Source organism: Acomys minous (genome assembly GCF_964271855.1).
Source record: "Acomys minous genome assembly, chromosome: 17".
NCBI classification, from domain to species: Eukaryota; Metazoa; Chordata; class Mammalia; order Rodentia; family Muridae; genus Acomys; species Acomys minous.
In genome coordinates this window covers 55,897,483-55,922,031 of record NC_140500.1, presented here as the reverse complement: position 1 = coordinate 55,922,031, position 24,549 = coordinate 55,897,483, and the positions used below count along the sequence as shown (strand labels likewise).

At 47.2% G+C, this 24,549-nt stretch overlaps 1 protein-coding gene and 1 long non-coding RNA gene across 2 annotated transcripts; one reads left to right on the top strand and one right to left on the bottom strand.

Annotated features, from left to right (window-relative positions):
* Positions 1-1,925: 1,925 nt before the first annotated feature.
* On the bottom strand, positions 1,926-3,079 carry LOC311588071. Its single transcript, XR_014776070.1, has 3 exons — positions 3,050-3,079; positions 2,350-2,657; positions 1,926-2,245 (listed from the first exon to the last, which is right to left on the bottom strand). It is a non-coding gene; the product is annotated as an uncharacterized lncRNA (long non-coding RNA).
* A 185-nt stretch (positions 3,080-3,264) lies between these two features.
* GP9 (glycoprotein IX platelet) lies at positions 3,265-15,088 on the top strand. Its single transcript, XM_084765550.1, has 4 exons — positions 3,265-3,335; positions 12,859-13,038; positions 13,352-13,459; positions 14,280-15,088. Exons 3-4 carry the CDS (start codon positions 13,412-13,414, stop codon positions 14,838-14,840), a joined length of 609 nt encoding a protein of 202 aa, XP_084621676.1. The 5' UTR covers positions 3,265-3,335; positions 12,859-13,038; positions 13,352-13,411; the 3' UTR covers positions 14,841-15,088.
* The last annotated feature ends 9,461 nt before the right edge of the window (positions 15,089-24,549 follow it).

The following is a 24,549-nucleotide window of genomic DNA, read 5'->3' as shown; positions in this document are numbered from 1 at the left end:
AAGCAGGACACCGTGGCCTCTTCAACATCCTTACAGAGCGTGAGGCTGGTACTCGGTAACTTTTGGGCCTTCAGAGCCTTCCTGCCTTGCAGCCTGGGCTGTCTGTCCCCTCACCCAGTGAGCTTGAACTTGGATGGGACCTGAGCATAAGCCTAACGCCCTGGGCGCTTGCCTCTCCTGGCCAAGTCCAAAGTTCAGGGTGAGATGGCCTGACCAAAGACCAGACTCCAGCCACTTCATTAGGCAGCCAAGGACCGGTAACCATTACAGAGCTTGGGGCCTGAAACTCCCACACAGGGAAGAGTCCAGGGTGTACATCACAGGGAAATGACACTGTGCCTCTGAACTCATAGCTGAGGTCACATCTCCAGAGAGTGGTTGTCAGGAAAACCTCAGTGTCTCCTTGAGTCCAAAGCAGTATATAAGAACAAGTCCATTAAAACAGAACCTCTTCTGACATTTAAACCCAAAATTGGTTAAAAAAAAAAACAAACAAGTTAGTTGGTGGATAACGAGTCAGAATCCTGACCCAAATGTGCCTTTCCTTCCTGTGAATCCTGGGAGTCACTGCAAACCAATTAACTCCTTGGCTCTGTGCTGCTCAATGAAACCGTCATCTTTTTTGTTTAATTGAAAAAAATTAAATAGGCCTTTTAATTTTTAATCCATATTAACAAGGCTTTCTATATATGTATGATAGCTTATAGCCAAAAATTGATTTATATTTTTTCAATTATTTTTCATACCATGTATTACTGAGAACAACCAGGCCTGAGGTACGATAAACCAGTAAGTAGGCATCTCTGTGTGGTCATCAAATGACTAAAGTTTCAAAGTCGGTGAAATTAAATAGTCACACTCTATCTGCAGATTTATATTTCTATCCTGGTACAATAAATAATGCCAGACACAGAATGTAGAAAGACAAAAACAAAATCCATACTAGTAACACCAAAATAGCATTACTTTTATAAATAAGCTGACACAGAGCAATTTCACATTCAGTAACTCAGAAAAATAAAGCCAGTTTTTTTCTATTTTTCATATGCAAAAGCAAAGTAATGGTCAGAGTGAATGCAGTTTATACCAGCTATATCTTAGAAAAGAAGATAGTGGATAGATGTTTTAAGTTGCTAATGACAAGATATGATAGATAGTGATTTACATTCAGAATTTTAGACTCACCAAGGTAGGAAAGGTGCTTCCTTCAAGGCTGCCAAATATAAATAGCCAAAACACTAAGAATGTAACATTTATAAAATTCCTGATTGTGTCATGGTTCTTCTTGCTATAGGTAGCTTATTGTATATATGTGTAATAATATAAATGTATATGTAAAAAATAAAAAATATTTTAAAAAGAAAAGAAGATAAATGAACTTATTAATCTTTATCTTGTAATATGTAAATACATTGATTTAAACTCATTGCATTATTTTATAGTACCCTTGTATAAACTAATTTTATTAGTTAGCCAAAGTTCTAGTAAGTATTTAAAAATTTTTTTCATGTGAAAATCTAGGATTTCTTAGAAAAAAATGTATGTAGTACAGTCTGCTCATCCTTTTCCCTCCCCTCAACTCCTTCCAAATCCTCTCCCACCCAAATCCATGCCCTTCTTTTTCTCTTTAAAAAATAATCAAATAAACAAAGAATTTTTTTTTAAAAATCAAGAAACACAAACCAACAAAAATGGAATCCAAAATACGTAAGCAAAAGAACAATATGACAAAAAAAAATGTGCCCAAACAAAGTAATTTATTTTTTATTTTTTTTTTAGTTTTTCAAGACAAGGTCTCTCTGTGTAGCCTTGGCTGTCCTGGACTCACTTTGTAGACCAGGTTGGCCTTGAACTCACAGCGATCCGCCTGCCTCTGCCTCCCGAGTGCTGGGATTAAAGGCGTGCGCCACCACGCCCGGCCAAACAAAGTAATTTGAGACCAAACAAAAACAAAAACAAAAAACAAAAAAGTTTGTTTTGTTCCGCCGTCTACTGCTGGGCCTGGGGACTGCCCTGGCGTGTGGTTAATATACCCAGTGAGATTCCATTGAAGACAATTAAAGTTTCCTTTGCATTCAGGGGTTCATTGCAGAAAGCTCCTGGATTAGGTCTGGGAGCCCACGTAGGCTTCCCGTCTCACTGCTGTTTTCTTGATAGAGGCCTTCTCAGTCTTTGGTTGAAGATGTCTTGATCCCAGTGACAGGCACCTGGTCGGCATAAGTGAGGTCCGGGGTCCATCCTAGCACTAAGATGGGGATGCTCATTAGCATATCCAGCTAGCGATTCTTCTAGAATGAAAAGCCTAATTCTTTCCTTTGAAGGTGAGCAAGACTCAAGGACCAGCCATACCTGACGAGCAGTGTGTCATGGGAGCTGCAGGTGGGGACACAGACTCAGCCCCAAGGCCTCGTGGTACCTTCCTTGCTCTCTTGGCCACTGTGGCCTGAGTATATCCAGGCAGCCCTGTCCAGAGGGCCTTGAGTCATCCCAGTTTGTCATCAGCCGGCAAGAAACAGAGAACTCCAGCCTTCAGCTCAGGCGCCATCTCTGAAGCATTCGACCAGCCCGAGCCATATCTTTCAGTGCTGACAACCCCAGCCCTGCTGAGATCTGATTGCAATGTCTAGACCTCTCCACCAAAGACAGGCCTTTCTGACCTACAAAAAAAACACCAAGAAAAACAAACAAATGTGGGGCTAGAGAGATGGCTCAGAGGTTAAAAGCACAGACAGCTGCTCTTCCAGAGGACCGGGGTTCAAATCCCAGCACCCACATGGCAGCTCACGACCATCTGTGTGTGACTCCAGTTCCAGGGACTACAACACCGGCGCACAGACATACATGAAGGCAAAACGCCAATGTATGAAAAATAAATAAATAAATAAATAGCTAATGTTACTGTGAAGCTGCTGTTCTGCAGGGTGTTGTGTAGGCTCAAGTTTCTTAACTAATATATTTTATTAGCAACTTAGTGACCGAGCATCCGTCCCTTATAACCCGACTAACCAAAACAGTAGGAAATGAGGATTAATGGACACAATAACAAAACCTTAAGGATATCAGTTCCGAGGAACGATTCTCCAGGCGTGAGCCGCAGGATTGCTTCTGCTGGAACCTGGAATAAGCAGAACCCAGAACCTCAGCAGGAGCCGGAGCCCCGAAGCCTTCCCTCAGCGGTTCTCTCTAGGAGCGTCTTGAAATGCAGCGATGAACAGCCAAAACTATCCCAAGTCTCCAAAAAGCCCCGCCTCCAGTTCTGGGCTCATTTATATATCTCCTCCCAGAGTCTGGTCACAGGATCTTTTCAGCTGGCAACAATCAAGCTCCTGCATGAGGTGGTTGCTTTTCTAGTGGATTAACCTCACCTGTTCTCTCATGAGACCATTCCAGTCCCACACTTGGGATCCTAAAAAACAGGTTTCTCTCCTTCAGTGTTGTGTTAAACATCAGTAGATAACAAACACATTCCCTATGGTAAACTCATGCTTCATTACCATACCTCGTGGGGAAGGGGGCCGGACATTGATCCCTAGGCAGGTTAGAAGTGTGAAGCCAGGTGAGGGGCGCTCGTAAGCAAAACGATACTGGGAGAAGAGAAATGTAGGCTGCATCCCTGCTCTGGCTTCCAGTTCACAGCAGACACAATGCGCCCTGGCCGAAGGCTGGGCTGGGGCAGGGGAAGGATGCAGGAGCAGCCAGCAGTGAGGTGGGAAGGTGATAGCAGAGGGAAGCCGTGTGCACTGACACTGCACACACCCACCCCAGGCACACCCAGTGCCCTACCACTCAGAGAACATAATTCAAAGATGAATGGTCTCAAAATTTAAAAAGGAAAATTACCCAGAACTTGAGACACCCAGGGTAGGGCCCTCGAATGGAAAGGCGGGGCCTTGGATAGCTAGGTGAGGAACAGGGTGTGCGGTGATTTCAGCAAGAGTCCAGAAACACACACACACACACACACACACACACACACACACACACACACACGCAGGCACGCGCTTTCCTGTGAGAACAGATGTTCTGTTTCCCCCTTCTGACTCTTTCTAGAAGTGCTTCTCCGGAATTTTGGGATTGCACTAAGTATCTGTAACTGATTACAAATGTTTTCTGAGAAATTCTAACCCATTTCCTTCTTCCACCTTCTGGCAAAAATACTCCGTTGACCTTAAATTGCTTGCCTCCGGACACCCCTCAACTAAGAGAGAGTAACTCCACACTGTCACCACTAGGTGGGGAACACGCTCACTGGATGGGAACACAGAGGGCAAGGTTCCCAGCTCGCCCAGCCTGAGGTGTGAGTTCAAGTTCAGTGCCCCTCCTTAGAGTCTGTTCTATTTTTAAACTTAAACATGTATAAGTTTGTAAATTTACATATCTTACTGTTTGGGGTTTTTTAATCAATTTTTTGATGTGCATCATTATTTTACTTAGATGTATCTCTATGTGAAGGTGCCAGATCCCCTGGACCTGGAGTTAAAGACACTTGTGAGCTGCTATGTTGGTGCTGGGAATTGAACCTGGGTCTTCTGGAAGAGCAGCCAGTGCTCTTAACCACTGAGCCATCTCTCCAGCCCTTACTGCTTTGTTTTTTGAGGTGGGTCTTGCTATGTGATTCAGATAGCCTTCAACTCCCAATCTCCCTGTGGCAGCTTCCTGAGCCCCAGGATTACAGGTGTGCCTAGCACAGCAGTTTTCTCTGACTTGAGTCCATTGCCTACAGACAGCACCGGCTGCTGAGATTCAGGAGGTACAAACATCATCTTGCTGAGAAAGTAGAAATGTGAGACTCAGAGTTCTCACTGTGTCAGTCAGGCTGGCCTTCACTCACAGAGATCCGTCGTCTGTCTCTGCCTCCTAAATGCTGGGATCACATACCCCAGCTTTCTAGACACAGCAAACAAGTGCCAAGGAAAGATACTGACTAGCCCAGAGATTCCTAGGACTTGGCTTGGCCTGAAAAGCTAGAAAACCCAAAAGAAATGGATAAACTCCTGGAATCAGGCTGTAAAGTGACTAGATGATTTTTTGTTTTGTTTTGTTTTTCAAGACAGAGTTTCTCTGTGTCACTCAAGGAGGCAGAGGCAGGCAGATCACTGTGAGTTCGAGGCCAGCCTGGTCTACAAAGTGAGTCCAGGACAGCCAAGGCTACACAGAGAAACCCTGCCTCAAAAAACAAAACAAAACAAAACAAAACACAAAAGAACTATACACCCTGCTATAGTAGCACACCTGGAAGCTCAGTACCAGGTCGGATGAAGAGTGTGAGGCTATCCTAGGTTTTATGATGAGACTCTTCAACACACACACACACACACACACACACACACACACACACACACCTTTGAGGCGATGTGTATACCAGAGATGGAAGGATAACTTGGCACATACAAACCATGGTACAACTTAACACAACAAAGGACAAAATCAGATATAGATCATCTCAATAGATACAGCAAAAACGTAGGATGAAATTTGATAAATTATGTACAGAAGAAACATACAGATAGTGTCCCACTGAGGGGTCCAAGCTGAAGCATTTCCTCGAAGGTCTGACAGGGTGTCTTCTCCTCTTATTTAATTATAGTACAGGAAGTCTTACCAAGAGCAATTAAGCAAGAGGAAGAAAGAAATGGCATGCACATCAGGAAGGAAGAAGTAAAATTATTCACACAGATAATGTGGCTTTGCACACAGACATTACTAAGTATTGCATTTGAAAAGATTTCACAACTTGTAAATGCGTTCAGTGAAGTTGTGGCCAGGCGTGGTGGTGTATGCCTTTAATCCGAACACTCTGGAGACAGAAACAGGAGCATCTCCGTGAGTTCAAGGCCAGCCTGGTCTGCATAGAGAGTTCCAGGACAGCCAGGGCTATGTAGAGAGATCCTGTCACAAGAACAACAACAACAAAAACGTAAAGTCGCATTTTTTTTTTTAAATGAAAACATACAAAAAAAAAAAAAGTAGCAAAGACGTCCCCTGACCTGGCTCTGCTCATAACCATCAAGTCGTCTAGAAGGATGTTTGAAGGAGTCGTTGTGGTTTAGGTAGGCGTTCCTGTAATAGTCAGGGGTCTCTAGAGGAACAAAACAAATAGGAAGGATGGACAGACAGACGGACAGACAGACAGACAGACAGACAGACAACATAATATGTATATACTATATAACAGAGAAAAAAAATTGATTAAATTAGCTTGCAGTTGACTCACCCGAGAAGCTGAGAACCCCACAGCTGCTTAGCCCACGGAGCTGGGGCCTCAGCAGTCTCAATCTGGCACCAAAAGCCTGGAGGGTTCCTGAAGAGCTTCGGGTTCTCAGTCAGTGGTGGAGCTAGCCACGGTAAGACACAGCTTTTATCCCTGCACTCGGAAGGCCAAGGCAGACAGATCTCTGTGAGTTCGAGGCCAGCCTGGCAACTTACAGAGTGAGTTCCAGGCCAGCCAGGACTACATAGTGAGACTTTGTCTTAAAACATAGGAACTAGAGCCTCAGGCCTTAATGGAAATTTGATGAAGCTGATTCTTAAATTGGTGGAGAAATCAGCAGCAGCAGCAGCAGCAACAGGAAAAGTGAACTCTGCATCAGGAATGAAGGCCAAACAAGTTCTGTGGCTAAGAGCAGTCGCAGCACCCAGACCCCAGAGCCCACATACAAGGCAGGCATGCTAACTGACAGCCTCGCTCTGGGGTCAGTAAACTGACACAGCAGGGCACTCAGCACCTTTCTCAGGCCTCTGAGTGTGCACAGGCACTCACACCCACATACATGTGTGCATGTGCCAGACACCTGTAGGCCTTGATTTTGGGGTTTTGTTTGTTTGTTTTGTTTTGGGGTTGTTGTTTTTTTTGTTTTGTTTTGTTCTCTTTTCTTTTTCGAGATAGGATTTCTCTGTGTAGCCTTGGCTATCCTGGACTCACTTTGTAGACCAAGCTGGCCTTGAGCTCACAGAGACCAGCCTGCCTCTGCCTCCCTGAGTGCTGGGATTACAGGTGTGTGCCACCACGCCTGGTGGCTTTGATTTTTTTAAACCTACTTTGGGTGGGGGGGGGTTCTTAATGCCTTTACCTCCCTTCCAACCCCAATTCCTTCCAACACCCCAATACCAGGTAGGAGAGAAAGAAGGTTAATGGCGAGAGGGGACGCAGACCCCTTTACTTCCCGGCTGGTTTGGGCCAGTTGGGTTCTTTGGGGCATTACCAATTTCCACCATCAGGATATTCAGCCAGGAACAGCAAACACAACAGCAGCCTTCTCCTCCTCCTTGGACTTTTCTCTCTCTCTATGATTTTGTATTTACCCCAACTGGCAAAGACCACACCTCTACATGAGGCAATTCCCAGCAGACAAACATCATGTGCCCTCAGGCAATTATCAGCTGCGGACAAACTGGAGCAGCTCCCATATCCCACACCTGGGATTAAGACAAAAACATGTTTACATATCATAAACCAAAACTCCCACAACAGACACCTCCACACATGCACATTTGTATTTTAAAAACTTAAATCTTTGAATTTCAATAATCTATTTGCATTTCACCACCACCCCACCACCCCACAACCTACCACCCCATCACCCCCATTTCCTCCTCTCTGCATAAAATAATAAGCTTCAGTGATCAGGGTCCATGTCTTTGCAAAGGTTTGAAGCAAGTTTCTGCTGAGGGCTTTGCTGTCACGTTGCTGACTTTAGCAGTAATTATAACAAATCACAGCATATGATGCTAATGGTATTGTTTTGCCCTGAGTGCCTCCTGGTGGACCATGCAGAAAGTGAAAGCACTGTGTTCATTGCCGTCAGCATTAACTATGGCTGCAAACTCAACATCCTCATCCCCGTCCCTGGAGCACTGGCTGGACACACAGATGCAGTGTTCCCACTGTACACCTCACCTGTGTGCACAGCCACCTGTGACTCCACCCTCAGGGTATCTGGCCTCCCTGGGCACTTGTACTCATGTGTTCACTTGCTGAAGACCCACACAACTAGGTCTTTTTAAATGAACAAATAAGTAAATACAATAAAATAGCAGTTGTTTCATATACCTGAAGTACAGACTTGGTGGCACCCATAAATGTGGTAATAAGCAGTTAGAACCAGTCACTGATAATTTCAGAAGTTCTCTTAGAAACAGCATCATTCAATAAAGAGGATTTTATCATTTTTCCCCATGCTTGTTCCCATAATCGATTTCTATATTTTAATGGCAGCAATAACATGACATCTCCTCCTATGTTGTAGTGCCTTTTAGGTTGTGGGTTTTTTTTTTTTTCTTTTTCTTTCTTTCTTTCTTTCTTTTTTTTTTTTTTTTTTTTTTTTTTTTTTTTTTTTTTGGTTTTTAGAGACAGGGTTTCTCTATATAGCCTAGGCTGTCATGGACTCACTTTGTAGACCAGGCTGACCTTGAACTCACATCAATCCACCTGCCTCTGCCTCCGGAGTGCTGGAATTAAAGGCATGCGCTACCACGCCTGGCTTTTTTTTTTTTTCTTTTTCAATCAAAGTTTTGTAAATTACAAATAGATTCTGTTGATATTTTCACATTCTGCAAACTCTTGCTTCTTTTTTTAAAGTTTAAGTGATTCAACATACTCCTTCTGTTTGCTTTCGTGTGCTGTGTACTTTGTGTTGAAAGCCTTCTTCACTGCTGGGCCCTGGTGGCTCACACCTCTGATCCCAGCACTCAGGAGGCAGAGGCAGGTGGATCTCTGTGAGTTCGAGGCCAGCTTGGTCTACAGAGTTTATTCCATGACAAGAGAAACTCAATGTTGGAAAATAAAAACAAAATAAAAAAAAAAAAAAAAAAAAGAGCCTTCTTCATCGATTGTTAAGGACCCTGGCACTGGCACAAATCACTGCTTTTTTTTTTTTTCTTTTTCTTTTTGTCTGAGATAAAGTTGTGCTATGAACCCTGGATGGCCTGGCTCTTACCATGTAGATCATGATGGCTTCAGACTTTGAAACAATCCTCCTGCCTCTGTCTCCCAAGTGCTGGTGTGTAGAGCAGCCCCGTCACACCTGGCACAATTATTTTTTTTTTTTCATAATAAAAGACCTGGTGTGTGGTTAACTGAGAGTACATAAAAGGTTGGGAATATAAATTAAGGTAAGACAAGTAAATAATTGCATACCTTTAACAAAAACATGTAAGTACTTCAATCCCTTGTTTTTATGGATGAGTGAATGAGTCTCATTAATTATGCAAAGTATAGCCCAGCATATAAAGGTGGCCCCACCCCTTTAATCTCATCAGGGGCAGGTGAATCTCTGTGAGTTCGAGGACAGCCTGGATTGCAAAGAGAGTTCCAGAACAGCCAGAGCTGTTACACAAAGGCCCCTGTCTCAAAAAAACAAAACAAAACAAAAAAAGTATACTCTCAAGCCTAAAATAATGCCATCAACCACCCTATATAGTTTGCTTTATAAACATTTAGTTACACTTATTTTTACAAATTGCTGTAATAAAAAAAACCTACTCTGCATTTAAAAAGGTAACCGTCCATATATCAGTGATAAGCTTGCTGAATATTCAAAATAAGGAGAGCGGTGGTGAATGAAGTTAAGAGCACTGGCTGCTCTTCCAGAGGCCCCAGAGCTTCATTCCCAGCACTCACGTGGTGGCTCCCAACAGCCTGTAAGTCCAGCTCCGTGGATCTGACGCCTCTTCTGAACTGCGTGGGCTCTACATGCGTGTGGTGCACAAGACGTACACGCAGGCAAAGCACTCATATGCATAAAGTAAACCTAAAAATAAACTTAAATAAGTTATAGAAGAATATATTCCTCTTTTGTGACAAAATAAAAGTTTACAGGTGTGGCAAATAGGAAAACAATGTCTATTTGAAATACGTTTCGTTTCTGCTTGACAATTACTGGATTTGTTTATTGTAAAGGTGGAAATTTGGTGTTGAATGCACAGAGAGCCGCCTGTCTGTGCCTCCCAGTGCTGGGTATAAGGTGTGTGTTATCACCGCCCTGCCTTCAGTTCAGTTTTCTTTTTTTACTTTGTTTTGTTTTGTTTTGTTTTTTGAGATAAGGTTTCTCTGTGTAGACTTGGCTGTCCTGGACTTACTTTGTAGACTAGGCTGGCCTCAAACTCATGGAAATCTGCTTGCCTCTGCCTCCTGAGTGCTGAGATTACAGGCATATAACACCATGCCCAGCAGTTTTCAATAAAATTAATTAGAAAGAAAAGAGCTGACAAGATGTCAGGTAAAGGCAGACTTGCCACCGAGCATAATGGCCTGTGCCCAAATTCTAGCGTCCACATAATAAAAAGAAAAAACTGACTCCTTTCACAGCATGCATGATACATGCTTACAAACACACACACATACACACACACACACACACACACACACACAATGTGAGAAAGAAAAGACAGAGAAAAAACAGAAGACACAAAAACTAGAAAGATAGCCCATGTTCATAGATCAAGAGAATTAATGACGCTAAAAGGACAATACTGCCTAAAGTGATCTATGGAATCCATACAATTCCTACCTAAATAACAGTGACTTTCTCCACAGCAATGGAAAAAGACTGAAAACCCCTACAAAGGGGCTGGAGAGATGGCTTGTTGGGGAGCACTTGTTGCTCTTGCAAAGCTCCAGGACCAGTTCCCAGACCTCCTGTGGGGTTCGCAGCCATCATAACCGGGGTTCCAGATGATTCGATGCCTCTTATTACCTCCTCAGGTACCATGCACACAAGTGGTGCACATGCAGGCAAAGCACTCATAAACACGAAATAATTTTTCTTAAGTTTTAATATACAGAACTACAGAACAGAACAGCCAGAATAGCCAAAACAATCCGGAGAAGGGAAAAAAAAGGGGGGGGGAGTGGGGAACAAAAATAAGAATTACCTCTTTGAGCAGGACAGAGTGGCACACTTGGGAGGCAGTGTGAGATCTTCCTCACCTACACAGGGAGTTTGAGGCCAGCTCTCCCTGTAGAAACGGTTACTAGAGCTCACAGGGACTAGTGAGGGCTGGAGCTGGGTTTTGGCAGAAAGCAGCTGTGGTTGGGTGCAGCTTCCTCAAGGCATCTATTTGTCAGTGCTTAGGAGACCGACCGGCTGTGAGAGCAGCCCAGGTCAACTGCAAGAGAAGAGCTGAGCCACTGGGTTGACAGTCCTCAGGCCAAGGCTGTCAAGAGTAATCCCAGAATTCCGGAGGAAGAAGCAGGCGGATGTCTAAACTCAAGGGCAGCCTGGTCTACAGAGCAAGTTCCAGGACAGCCAGGGCCACACGGAGAAACCCTGTTTTGAAGGGGGGAAAAAAACAGAACAGAGTAAAGGCCTGTCTAACAGCTCTTGACTGTTTTTATAATTTGTAAAAAGCATTAGAATATTTACTATGGCATCTTATAAAAACTAAACAGCAGTTCTAACAGCTTTAACTGTACTTGTTTGTAATCTTAACAGTGCGTGGCCACAGTTCCAGAGGGGGGCACACCCCGGGGAGGGGAGCATCTCTGATCCTCTCAGCACCACAAAGGCCCTGTGCAAACCAGATAAGAGGATTCCTTAAGGAGGCCACGCCCACATGGCAGTGGAAGCCTCCAGAACAGATGTCCTGCATGTGGGTTAAGTCACAGTGGAAGCCAGAGAGTCCAGGAAAGAATGGATCCTGAGTGATCCTATTTTGCCAAGAAAAACAAAAACAAAAACAAAAACAAAAAACAAAACAAACAAAAAAAAAACCTTATATGTGGTTATAAGTACAGCTCTGGGACTCCAACCCCAGGACCTTGCACAGGCAAACTCTGTGTTGAGTTGAGCCCTAATACCTGCCCCCAAAAGGCTTTCTTATTTCATGTTGAGGTTGGAGAAATTTTTAATTTTCTTCTTCCTGTTCTTTTGAACATTACAACTTTTCCACAAGTAAAATAAATTATTATTGTGGAGGATTTTGTGGGTTGTTTGTGTTTGTTTGTTTGTTTGTTTTTTGTGGTTGCTGCTGCCGTCCGTAACTGTTACCTGCCAAAAATAAGGAAGTCTTAGAAACCTGAATAGATGAAACATAAGCCACACAGGCCTGGCTAGCAGCATTGACGTTAGCTGCCCTGAAGATGAACAGGAAAGTGAAGATTCCTGATGCCCAAGGCCCTACCATAAAGAGAATAAGGGCTCTACAGAGGCTGGGGCCAGCCAGGGCCAGAGTCCTCACAAGCACATGAAAATAGGCTCCAGGCAGGTGCGACCTCAGAGGCAGAGACGGAGCACTGGCCCTAGGGAACCAGAGCTCAGCCAGTGAGAGTTCTGGTTTTTTGGTTGGTTTGGTTTGGTTTGGTTTTCAAAACAGGGTTTCTCTGTGTAGCCTTGGCTGTCCTGGACTCTCGAAGACCAGGCTGGCCTCGAACTCACAGCGATCTGCCTGCCTCTGCCTCCCAAGTGCGTGTGCCACCACCGCCCGGCGTGAGAGTCCTGTTTATACCCAGCCCCTATACTGAAAGCAGAAGTGGACAGACTGTGACGACAGCACATGGCCTCTGTAGCCTAGAGGGAGAGACCCAGTCACTGTCCACGTCCAAAGGTCAGCAGCTGGTCTGTGGAGATGGAAGAGACCGGTGCCAGAGTAAGAGGAGGGGCTGGCCGCCTTCCACCCTGACTCGCCTGCATGAAGACTGCTCCGGAACCAGCAGCAGTACACGTTGACGACTTCTGTCCCTCCTGACGTGATGTCTGCCCTGCTGGACAAGAGCCAGTGTGCCTTAGAAGGTGCTCACACTGTAGCTCCAAGATCTGACACCCTCACACAGACACACCTGCGGGCTAAACACCAATGCACATAAAAGAAAAAAAAAAATTTTAAAGTAAATATGAGATAAATATTGTTCTTTGGTTGCAGGTGGGCCCTGCCTCCGAGAGGTTCAGCCCTGCAAACCTGCATCTCTACTAGAAACAGAAGGAGAAGAGCCCAACAGGGCAATAAACACCATGGACAAAAAGGAACCTTGCTCGCCCATCTTCGGAGGGGTGGAGGACTATAAACAGACATCTTCTGTGCTCCACACCACACCCCAGGGAGGTAGGCAGCACTGGGGCCATCACCCACATTTATAAAGGAGGAGATCTTACAGTCAGCTGTTACGCATCTCCTTCCAGGAAGCCCTCCCTGAGGCCTAGCACCAGGCAAGGGCGCACCTTGATTGGCCCACAGGCCCACAAGGCCACAGGCCGCATGTGGTGCATAGGTACCCCTCCCTTAAAGTGGGCTCTGCCTGCATGTCTACGTCCAAGGCCCTAGGACCCCCGGCTGCCTCCTGCCTCTGAGATAGGCTCTCGGGGCTGTGCTCAGGGGATAAGCCAGCCTATTTTCATCATTTCCTTCCTCCCCTCAGGCAGCGGCCACCACTGCCAGCTTCCCACAGCTTGCACACACTACTACCACTGCCTAGACCATGACAGCACCAGCCCACAGAAGGTGTGCCCCAACCAACACTTCACTGGTAAGTGTTCTCCTGATTTCCAGCATGACTGCCTGCCTGGTTGTCCACTCCAGATGAGCTGACAGAAAGAGGGTGGGGGGAGGGGACGGGGGACAGGGACAAGTCCCTCCCTTGACTCTGCTAAAAGATGGAATAGAGGGGTGGGGGTGGAGGGACACTCGCTCTAAGTTGTCACCCAGCCACCTTGACTGAATCAAGCTTCAGGAGTCACTCAGTGAACGCTCCCTGAAGCCCGCTGTGAGGTGGGCCCTGGGAAGACAGCAAATGCTTGAGAAGGGGAGCCAGCAAGTGTCCTAAGCCAGGAAGAGGGAAGGCAGGAAACCAGGCAAAAACCATAAGGTCCTGAGGCATTTTCCTGACTCTGTACTCTGGCTATGAACTCCTGGGTGACCCCAGGCCTAAATTCATCTGGGCATTAGCCTAAATAGGTGTCTAGACAGGTCTATGAGTCCCGTCCCCCCCCCCCCCTTTGAGCCCTGCAGGTTTTTTAAATCAGGCATCATGGGCGAGTGGCCAAAGTGTAGAAAGCATTCCATCACCTGACTTCCAGGCTCAGGCAAAGGACTGGGTACAGTCTAGAAAGACCTTTCCTGGTCCCTGTGGCCAGGGACTGAGACTAGAGTCCTTTACTAGCTACCTGCTGCCCTAGCTGAGCAAGGGCTGGGATCTCTGCCAGAGACCAGGAAAGCCCCGTCCCTCTCCGTCACACTTCCTGGGCTACACCCTGCACCCTGCAGCAGCCAGGAGAGAAAGTGCACACCCTGTCCAGCAGAGGCATCCTGTACTCTGACAGGCCCCCATCTCATTGCTCTGCCCACAGTCTGCCTGCTGGATGACTACCTGGGGGCTCCTGTGTCTGCTCTGTCCTGTGGCCACAGCCACCCGGGTCACAGCCACCCAGGCCTGCCCCAGACCCTGTACGTGCCAGGCCTTGGAAACCATGGGGTTAAAGGTGAACTGTGTGGGGCTGGGCCTCACAGCCCTGCCTGAGCTGCCGGCTCACACTCGCCAGCTCCTATTGACCAACAATAGCCTGCGGTCCGTGCCACCAGGCGCCTTCGACCACATGCCTCAGCTGATGAGCCTCGATGTGACACACAACCCCTGGCACTGCGATTGCAGCCTCACCTACCTGCGCCTCTGGCTGGAGGACCACATGCCCAAGGCCCTGCTACACGTGTACTGTGCCAGCCCTGACTTGGCCACCAGGCGCCCACTGGGCCAGCTGACAGGCTATGAGCTGGGCAGCTGTGGCTGGAAGCTGCCACCATCCTGGGCCTATTCAGGGATCTGGTGGGACGTGGCACTAGTCCTTGTGGCTGTGCTGGGCGTGGTTCTGCTGGCTGGCCTCCTGAACACATTCACAGAGTCCCTGATCTGAGCCTAGCCCATAAAACCAGGCCAGAGATCCAGACCTCAGTGGGGTCCACAGGAGCACCAGCATCAGTCGGCCCATGCCATGAAAATCCCACTGTGGGGGTGGGGACACCGAGGTCACTCAGTGGGCGAAGACACTTGCAGCTCAGTCTGAAGACCTGATCCCCAAGAGCCATATCTTAGAAGAGAACCGAATCTCACCTCCACACCCATACCATGCAAGCCCAGCAAATAAATAAATGTAAATTTAAAAGACAACAGTAAACCACCGCATGGCTTCTCTGTATGAGGTCAAACAGTAATTTTCTTCAGTCTGGTTTCTTCTAAAAACCTGGATTCATTTTATTTTAATCCGGCATTGAGGCTTCTCTCTACTTGAGGCTTTCTACACAGTCACCCCAATTCCACAACCTCTGGGCATCCTGAGCCAGGTCCTGGGATGCCCTCTTTGTGGCCCCTGCCAACAGCCTCACACAACAGCCAACTTCACACAGGCCTTCGGCCCCAATCCAGGCCCACAGAAAGTTTCCTGGGCAGAGCAGTGGGTAGGGCTGGGGGTGGGTGGGGGGCATCCGCATGGTGCTTTCCCTGCTGGTCTCTGACCTCCATCCAGTGTGGGGGGCTTGTGGGGGGGGTCACTCCTTGCTTCTCCTCTGACTTCTTTCTTCTTCTTCACTCTACCTGTTTCTTTGTGCAAAAGAGAAAACAATTCTTCCCTGAGTGCCGACACCAGCAGCCTCCAAATCCTGAGTCCCCTCATGCCCTAAACAGCCATCATGAGATTTGCATCCTGGACAACTTTTTCTCTATCTCTGTGTCTGTGTCTCTGTCTCTCTCTGTGTCTCTGTCTCTGTCTCTCTCTGTGTCTCTGTCTCTGTCTCCGTCTCTCTGTCTCTGTCTCTCTGTCTCTGTCTCTCTGTCTCTGTCTCTCTGTCTCTGTCTCTCTCTGTCTCTCTCCCTCACTGAAGTTCCATAGTTACCTATGAGCTAAGAACTGTGCCAGCCAGGGAGGGCCTGTGAGTTAGAGGCTCCGAGGAAAGCCAAGCACTGGCCCACAGGAGGACTTCACAAGGAGCAGGAGCCAGAAGCTCGGGAGGAGACAGTGGGGAGTGGCGTGGCCTGTGACAACTAGACAACGGGAGGCCCTCCCTCACCCCGAGCTCCAGATGTGCATGGTGTTGTCCGTATGTTCTTTGAGTAGTGGCAATCAAATCAGCCTTGAAAAAGAGCAGAGCATGGTGGCCTTACCTGTCATCCCAGCACTGTGGAAACCGAAGCAAGAGGATCACCGCAAGTCCAAGGTCAGCCTGAGCTACATAGCGAGTTCTAGCCTAGCCCAGAACGCAGTGCAGTGAGAGAGAGAGAGAGAGAGAGAGAGAGAGAGAGACAGACAGACAGACAGACAGACAGACAGACAGACAGACACAGAGACAGAGAGAGACAGAGAGAGGGGATGAATGAATACGAATGAAATGTAACTGCCCACACGGAGCCCGGGCTGAGAGCCTGTGGCTCCTGGGTTGTATAGCAGTGCAGGGCACTCCGTAACAGCAACGACCTCTGGCATCTGCTTCCCAGGCCTAAGGCCTGTGCGAATCTCATGTGAGGCCTTCTCAGGTGCCTTGTTAGCAAGGAGCCTTCCCTAGCATGGACAGGGCTGTGAGGCCTGAGCCACAAGCAGACAGGCCTTTATGACCCTTCACAAGCCCAAAGTGGTTCACCGAACACTTCTGAAGCTTGACATGGTGGCGCACGCCTTCAATCCCAGCATTCAGGAGGCAGAGGCAGAGGCAGGCGGCTCCCTGTCAGCACCAGGCTCACCAGGGCCACATGGAGAGACCCTGTCTCACAGACAAGAAAGGGAAATCTTCTGAGCACACGCAGGTCCCAGGAACCAAGGCCCTGGGTCCCCAGCCTCACCATGGGGGTCAATCTACTTCCTTCTGCCCCAAAATTCCACCCACCCCACCCTTGCCTCCTCCTGGCTCTCTGTTGTGCACATACAAGGCCTTGACCCTGCTTGCCAAGTTGCTCTGTCCAGTGAGAAGCTGCCCGCTGCCCCAAGCCTCGTGAGATAGGAGTCGGGTTTGATTCCCCCAGGTTCTCAGAGACAAGACTGCAATGTCACCGCAGACCAGGTGCTACAGATTGTATCTTGGCAACCTCCCAAAGGCCCATGAATTGGAAGCGTGGGCCCCAACCTGTGGCACTATAGAAAGGGTCCGATGAGAGGAAGGTAAGCATTGAGGGCATGCCTGTGGAGGATGTGTTGAAACACAAAGCCTTGGGGGCGGGGGTGGGGGTGGGGCTGGAGAGATGGCTCAGAGGTTAAGAGCACTGGCTGCTCTTCGAAAGGTCATGAGTTCAATTCCCAGCACCCAGCAACCACATGGTGGCTCACAACCATCTATAAAGTGATCTAGTGCCCTCTTCTGGCCTGCATGCAGAACAGTCTACATAATAAACGAAACACACAGGCCCTCTCTGCTTCCAGGACCAAGGAGGGAGCAGTCCCCCCACCAGAGGCTCCTTCTGGCACTCTCTACCTCAGCACAGGCCAAACAACTGAAACCACCAGGCCAAGTGTTCCCTGCCCCTCCCCCACCTGCTTTTGTACATCTAATGTGTAGATATGTGTTTGTATGAGTGTGTGCGCAGGTACTTGTACAGGTGTGTGCACAAGCATTTTGATGTCAAGTGTCTTCCTCAGCCACTCCGACCTTTTTGTCTCCCTCTCTCACTGAGTCTGGAGCTCACCAGCTCTGCTAGATTACCTGGCCAGTAAGCCTCGGGAGCTCTTCCTGTCTCTGCCCCTCCAGTTCTGGGATTGCACCATTTGATGTGGCTGCTGGCGAGCCACGCTCAGGTTCTTCTCATGCTTTGCAGGGCAGGCATTTTACTGATGGAGCCATCTCCCTCCCCTTTTTCTTCTTCTTGAGGTGCTTAGCTCAGGTATTGCATCACAGCGATGGAAGCTGAGGTGGATAGTTTAACTGCTTTCTCACAGCTCAGAGGGCTAGCGAGTCCAAGACCAAGGTGCCACGTGAGGGCCTTTTCACACACCTTTAATCCCAGTGCTTGGGAGTTAACCAGCCAGCCTGGTCTATGTAGTGAGTTCCAAGCTATCCAGAGCTACATAATGAAACCTGTTCCCCCCCCCCTTTCCTCCCAAAAAAGGCACTGAATAATCAAGGTGACGGAGTCCCCAGAAGGGTCAGAGTCACAGAAACCAGCAGGCTGTGGGAGCTGGGGCTAGCCATTAGTGTTGTTGGGAACAGAGCTTCAATGTGGAAAGATGGAAAAGTTCTAAGAAGATAGTATGGTTGCTATACAAAACTTTGTGCCGAAAGCCACAGAATCAGACATTTCTAAGCAAATGGGTAAAATAGTATGCTAGGCACGTATTTTTAAATTTACTTATTTTGTGTGTATGGGTGTTTTGCCTGCTCCTGTTATATAGGTTTTACAATAAAATACACAAAAGTGCTGCAAAGATGGCTCAGTGGTTGAGAGCACATACTGTTTTTGCAAAGGACTGGAGTTCAGTTGCCAGGTTCATGTGTGGCAGCCCATAACTGTCTGTAACCCCAGCTGCAGGGGACTTGGACACCTCTGGCCTCTTTCGGTACTGGCACTCACTCAAGTGTGCTTGTGAGACACACACACACACATACACGTAAAAATTTGAAAATGTAAGGGCTGGAAAGATGACTCAGCGGTTAAGAGCACTGACTACTCTTCCAAAGGACCCAGGTTTGAGTCCCAGCTGTCCTGTGGCAGCTCATAACCATCTATTATTACTCTAGCTGAAGGGGATCTGACACCTTCTGGTCTCAGAAGGCACGAGGAACACACGTGTGCACAGACATACATGTAGCCCAAATATCCATACATATAAAATCCCTTTTAACATATTTTTTATTTACTTATTGGTTTTTCTTTTTTTTCTTTTTCTCTCTTTTTTTTTTTTTTTTTTTTTTTTTTTTTTTTTTTGTATTTATTGGTTTTTCGAGACAGGGTTTCTCTGTGGAGCCCTGGATGTTCTGGACTCACTTTGTGGACCAGGCTGGCCTCAAACTCACAATGATCTACCTGCCTCTGCCTCCCCGAGTGCTGGGATTAAAGGCGTGCACAACCATGCCCGGCCCTTAGCATTTTTTAAATAATAATGTTTAAACATATAAAAACAGTGCAGACTGGGAATACAAATCTGTAGTAGAAAGACTTGCCTAGTGTGGTGGTTTGAAAGAAAATGCGCCCCCCTCCCCACCCCCAATAGGCTTATAGGGAGTAGCACTATTAGGAGCTGTGGCCTTGGTGGAGGAAGTGTGCCACTTAGGGGCAGGCTTTGAAGGCTCAGAAGATCAAGCCAGGCCTAATGGCCCAAGGTCTCTTCTTGCTGCCTGCAGATCAAGATACAGAACTCTCAGCTCCTCCTCCTGTGCCACGTCTACCTGCGCACTGCTGCCACGCTTCCCACCATGATGATAATGGACTAAACCTCTGAAACTGTAAGCCAGCCTCAATGAAATGCTTTCCTTTATAAGAGTTTCCTTTATGGGGCTGGAGAGATGGCTCAGTGGTTAAGAGCTCTACCTGCTCTTCCAAAGGACCTGAGTTCAATTCCCAGCAACCACATGGTGGCTCACAACCATCTATAATGTGATCTGATGCCCTCTTCTGCAGATAAAGCACTCAAATACAACAAATAAATAAATCTTAAAAAAAAAAAAAGAGTTTCCTTTATAAAGTCATGGTGTCTCCTCACAGCAATGGAAACCCCAAGACACTTCGCATGTATGAGGCACTGGGTTCAAACCCTAGCACCACAAAATAAATTGTTGAAAATAATATACTGTGTCTCTATAAGCTCCTGCTATGGAGTTAATATTTGTCCCTCCCATTTAATTGTCATAACAGCATTAAGAGGCATCATCTCGGAGATGAGATCTACTCAGTTCCTTTCTTTTTTTTGTTTTTTGTTTTTTTTGTTTGTTTTTTATTTTTTTGACAGGGTTTCTCTGTAGCCTTGGCTGTCCTGGACTCGCTTTGTAGACCAGGATGGCCTCGAACTCACAGCGATCCGCCTGCCTCTGCCTCCCGAGTGCTGGGATTAAAGGCGTGCGCCACCACGCCTGGCCTCAGTTCCTTTCTTATCACGTAATGCCCTCTACCGTGTCAGCACACAGCATGCGACACCCCAGATCTTCGGGCAGCTAAACCTTTATAGTTTGAAGGATCCAACTTGAGATGCACAGATGATGACGCTCCTCTACACAAAGGCAAGCAGAATTTATGGTTTTCTGAGCCATTTCTTTTCTAATTCTAGAAAGAATACATTTTCTCAGAAAATAAGCTAGTCTCGAGTGACAGGAGAGTCACTGGGCACAGTGTGGCAGTGGTCCTTCTGGTATTCTTTCTTAACTGTGTTGCTGAGGCCATAACCACCTTTATTCCTATTTTCTTTTTTTTCTAAAAGGGTCTAGCTCTATCAGCTTTCTTGGCTTATATATACTATAAAACTCATTATCACAATCAATAGGTCGGAAGACTATAGAGAAAATACTACTGTACTCCAGACACTATTTATTACTAGTCCAAGCTGAATGCCCTGCTAAGCTCTCCCAAAACGTGTATAGTTATGATTTATGTTTCAATCTTTTCTGTTGGAAGGACCCTGCTGTTTGAGGTTGCAGTCCTCCCAAACCAGATAACCTTTCTGAGCTCAGTGTTAGGTGCAGGACTCCCTCTCCCCAGCAGGGGCCTCCTGCTCTCTGCCTGACCTCATCTGGGGAGTGGCTTTAGACATAGATGCCCCTAACCACATGATATATGGCCTTCGGCACAGCTCCCTGCTAGCTCTCCCCTCCCTGTCTATATGTGGGACAATTAGGTACTGTGTTCACGTTCGTATGATAGGAGTGTGCTGCTGAATACAAATCAAGCATCCTTAGAGTGCCTGGGTCCAACCAATTATGTACACCTATCCTGGGGGGCCCCACCCACTCCCCAAGGACTATATAGCCTCTGTTCTCCCCAAATACAGTTGAACTAGCTCTATGACATGGTTCCTGGAGCTGTTCCGTCATGCTCTCAGCCTTCCGAGCCCTGCACCTCACCTTCTGCTCCTGTTGGGGGGCTCTACAGGGAAGGAGAATTCGAGGAGCATATGATTAAAAAATATACGTATGAATTTATTAAAAAAATAAAAATATTCTTTTAAAAATCTAAGGAGTTTGATGTAGCGGCACATGTCTTTAATCCCAGCACTCAGGAGGCAGAGACAAGCGAATCTCTGTGAGTTTAAGGCCAGCCTGGTCTACAAAGAGAGTTCTAGGACAGCCAAGGCTATGTCTCAAAACAAACAAAAAATATGAGGGGGTGGACAGATGGCTCATCAGTTAAGAGTAACTGAGGACTAGGAGGGAAGAAAGAACCTCCTTATAAAGGAAAAATAGGATATATAGTTATGGATAAATTGGGATGCTGAAACAGTAGGATCAAATAGAGAGGGGGTGCAGAGGGTAAGGGAGGGATTATGGGGTGGAACAGCTAAAACTAATGGTCACTTGAGGGATGTGTGTGTGTGTGTGTGTGTGTGTGTGTGTGTATACACACACATAGGCACAGGGCCTGCACAGGTCTAAACCAGATGGGGTTCCAGTTCTATTACAGAAAGTAGACCCAAGCTCCCACACCTATCTCCAAATTACAGCCACTTGCAAAGGAAAAACTAGTTTTTTCCAACAGAGTCTCACTGGGTATACAAACCACAGCTAAGGGCAGGCCCCAGGCCACCAGTAGATGGCAAACACAATATGAACTCAAAGAGTACTTTTGGGTTTTTTTTTGTTTGTTTGTTTCAAAATCCTTTTGGGGGGCAATTTTTTTAACCTTAGAGATTTTTCTTTTGTTTATATATTACTGTTGCCTATTTCATTTTTATGGGTTTTCTGTGTGTGTAAAATTGTGTCTCTCAGTATCCATATGTGTTTCTTGTGTTCTTTCTTTGGCTCTTTTTTCTGTTTGTTTGTTTTGTCTTATTCTGTTTTTATTATTATTATTATTATTATTATTATTATTATTATTATTATTATTATTATTATTCCTGTTTGTATTCTAATGATAGAAAGCATATGGGGAAGTGAGGAGGGTCTGGGAGAGATGGGAGAGGGGCACCGGATCAAAATATACTGTATGAAAAAATACACTTAACTAAAAAGAGATAGCCTGTGTGTGAGTACACTGGCTGGCTGCTCTTCCAGAGGACCCAAGTTCAAATCCCAGCACCCACATGGAGGCTCAAGACTGGAACACCAGTCCCAGGAGACCCTGTGGCCATCTGTCTCCATGGGCACTGCATGAACATACATGCAGACAAGACACCCAAATAAAACAATAAAGCGAGAGGCTGGAGAGGTGGCTCAGCACTTAAGAGCATTTGTTGCTCTCGCAGAGGACCTGGATTCACTTCCCAGTACAACAAGGAAGCTTACCACACAAAAATTAAAATAAACTTTTAAAAAAATAGTAATATAAAAGCAAAGATAATAAATGAAAAAAATGGAAAAAAATCTGATATGGAGACTGAGAATCCACATTTTTAACAAGTCACTGGCTGATAGCAACTACAGACCATAAACCACATGAGGAACAGCAAGGCCAGAGCACACTAGCCCCACTGCTGTCTCTCAGAGGCAGCCATGCCCCCTCACTACCAACCACCTTCCCTATGGCTCCCTGATAAACAGAACCCTGGACCTTCCTCGCAGGTTAGAGGGCCAGAATTTGGCGAACATTCTTATTATCATAAGAAACAAACTTTTCCTGGGTATAGTGGTGCACGCCTTTAATCCCAGCACTTGGAAGGCAGAAGCAGGCGGATCTCTATGAGTTCAAGACCAGCCTGGTCTACATAGTGAGTTCTAGGACAGCCAGGGCTACACAGTGAGATTGTTGTCTCTGAGAGAGAGGATAGAAACATCTTTGAATCTACGATGGAGGAGAACCCTTTGTGTGACAGCAATCACAGAAGGGCGCCATGTGCAGAGTGTGTTCTCCAAGCACAGAGAGGGTGTGGCTGACACCAGGCAGATCCATCTGGGTGGAGGCAGGCAGAGGGACCCACAGACCCTTATGTTCACAGCTGGGAGCAGCTATCAGGGGCCTGTGTGGATGCACATGGTGGACACCCAGTGACTGGGTCCAAAGCTAGCTGAGCTTCCTGAGAATCTATAGCCCTGGGCAAATGGGACCCGGGCCTCCTACCCTGAGGCTAGTGGGAGCATCTGCAAGGTTAGCATCCAGGCAAGTGGTAATCCCCTTGGGCATATGGGATTCAGCTCAGCCTGGGAACAGGAGCTCCAGGCTTGGAGAAATCCAACCTACAGCTGTTGGGCTGTTGAGCAGCAGGGGAGAATGGGAACGACATGGTGGAGAATGGTAGAGGCATGTGGCTGCAGGCAGCCATGTCAGAAATAAGCAGAGGCAGCAGTTGTGCCGGTTACCTCTCGAAGGTACCCAAGGCCACGAAGGATTCTGAGCAAGGAGGGTGAGAGCTACTCAGTGTGCAACGTGCTCTCAGATGCTCCCTAAGAGAAGGGCTAGAGGGACCCATTGTGCTAAGACTACTGTGTGCAAAGGATGGGTTCAGAGTGGAGTTTTGGTGGCCCTCAGAGGCAGGCAGGTGCATACTCTGGACCCAGAACTCAGCCCAGACCTAGCTCAAGTCATGCTAATGGCAGAACGCTGGGCTCAGAAAAAGTCCTTATGGACACTCTGTTTCCTTGCTCTACATCTAAGCCCTTGGAGGGCACTGAAGTGGCCAGTCTCAGGCAGTCTGGGCTTGCATCTCATGGGCACAGTGGGCTATGTCACTTCTTGCCCTAAGTAGGAATTCTTTCTCCCAGAGATGTGTCCCTTTTGAAAGCCAAGGACTCTTGGTCTACAGGGTCCCATGCTCTACACTGTGGGGGTTCCTTGGGGCTTCCTGGGGTACTACTGGACCAGTCAGATGCTACATCTGTGGAAACTGGGGCCTTGAGAAAAGGAATGACTTGCCAGAAGCCACACTATCAGGTAGACTGTCCCAGAGCTGGGCTTGGGAGGACAAGTGGGTCCCCTCAGGTACCTGGTCCTTGGAAGACAGGCTGACAGCCAGACGTCCAAAAGCTCCACCAGCAAAGAATCCCCACACGTGACTAAAAACGGACTCAGGTCATCCTGGTAAGCTCCAGCTCATGGGCCTGTTGATTCTGACAATCATCACCTGGGCATCTGCCACATCATGGGGCAGAGAAACACGCAGTCTGGGCCCACTTAGAATCACAGCTCCACTTCTTCCTGCCTTCTGAACCGCTGGCAGGGTCCAGAATGTTAACTCTGTGGTCTTTCAATGTTCGGTAAAAAAGAGGGTATGACCCCTCCTTCCTAGATTGGGCCACCATCACCCAGGAGCCCTCCCTGACAGGATCCCATCTGTGGGACCCAGGAGAGTCCCAAAGTCACCACTTCCCCTGGCAGAAATGTGGCCCAGTTTCTGACTGCTTTTAGCTCAGCAGCGCCCAGGACGGGAGGAAAGGTCTTCAGTCAGGCTCCTCTCTCCAGACCAGGCCAGACAGTGAGGAGGTGCACCCACCTACCCACCCATCCTGGAGATCAGTCTGGAGACTCCATGAGGCGTGGCAGGTAAGGCTGCTCAGGCAAGCTCTATG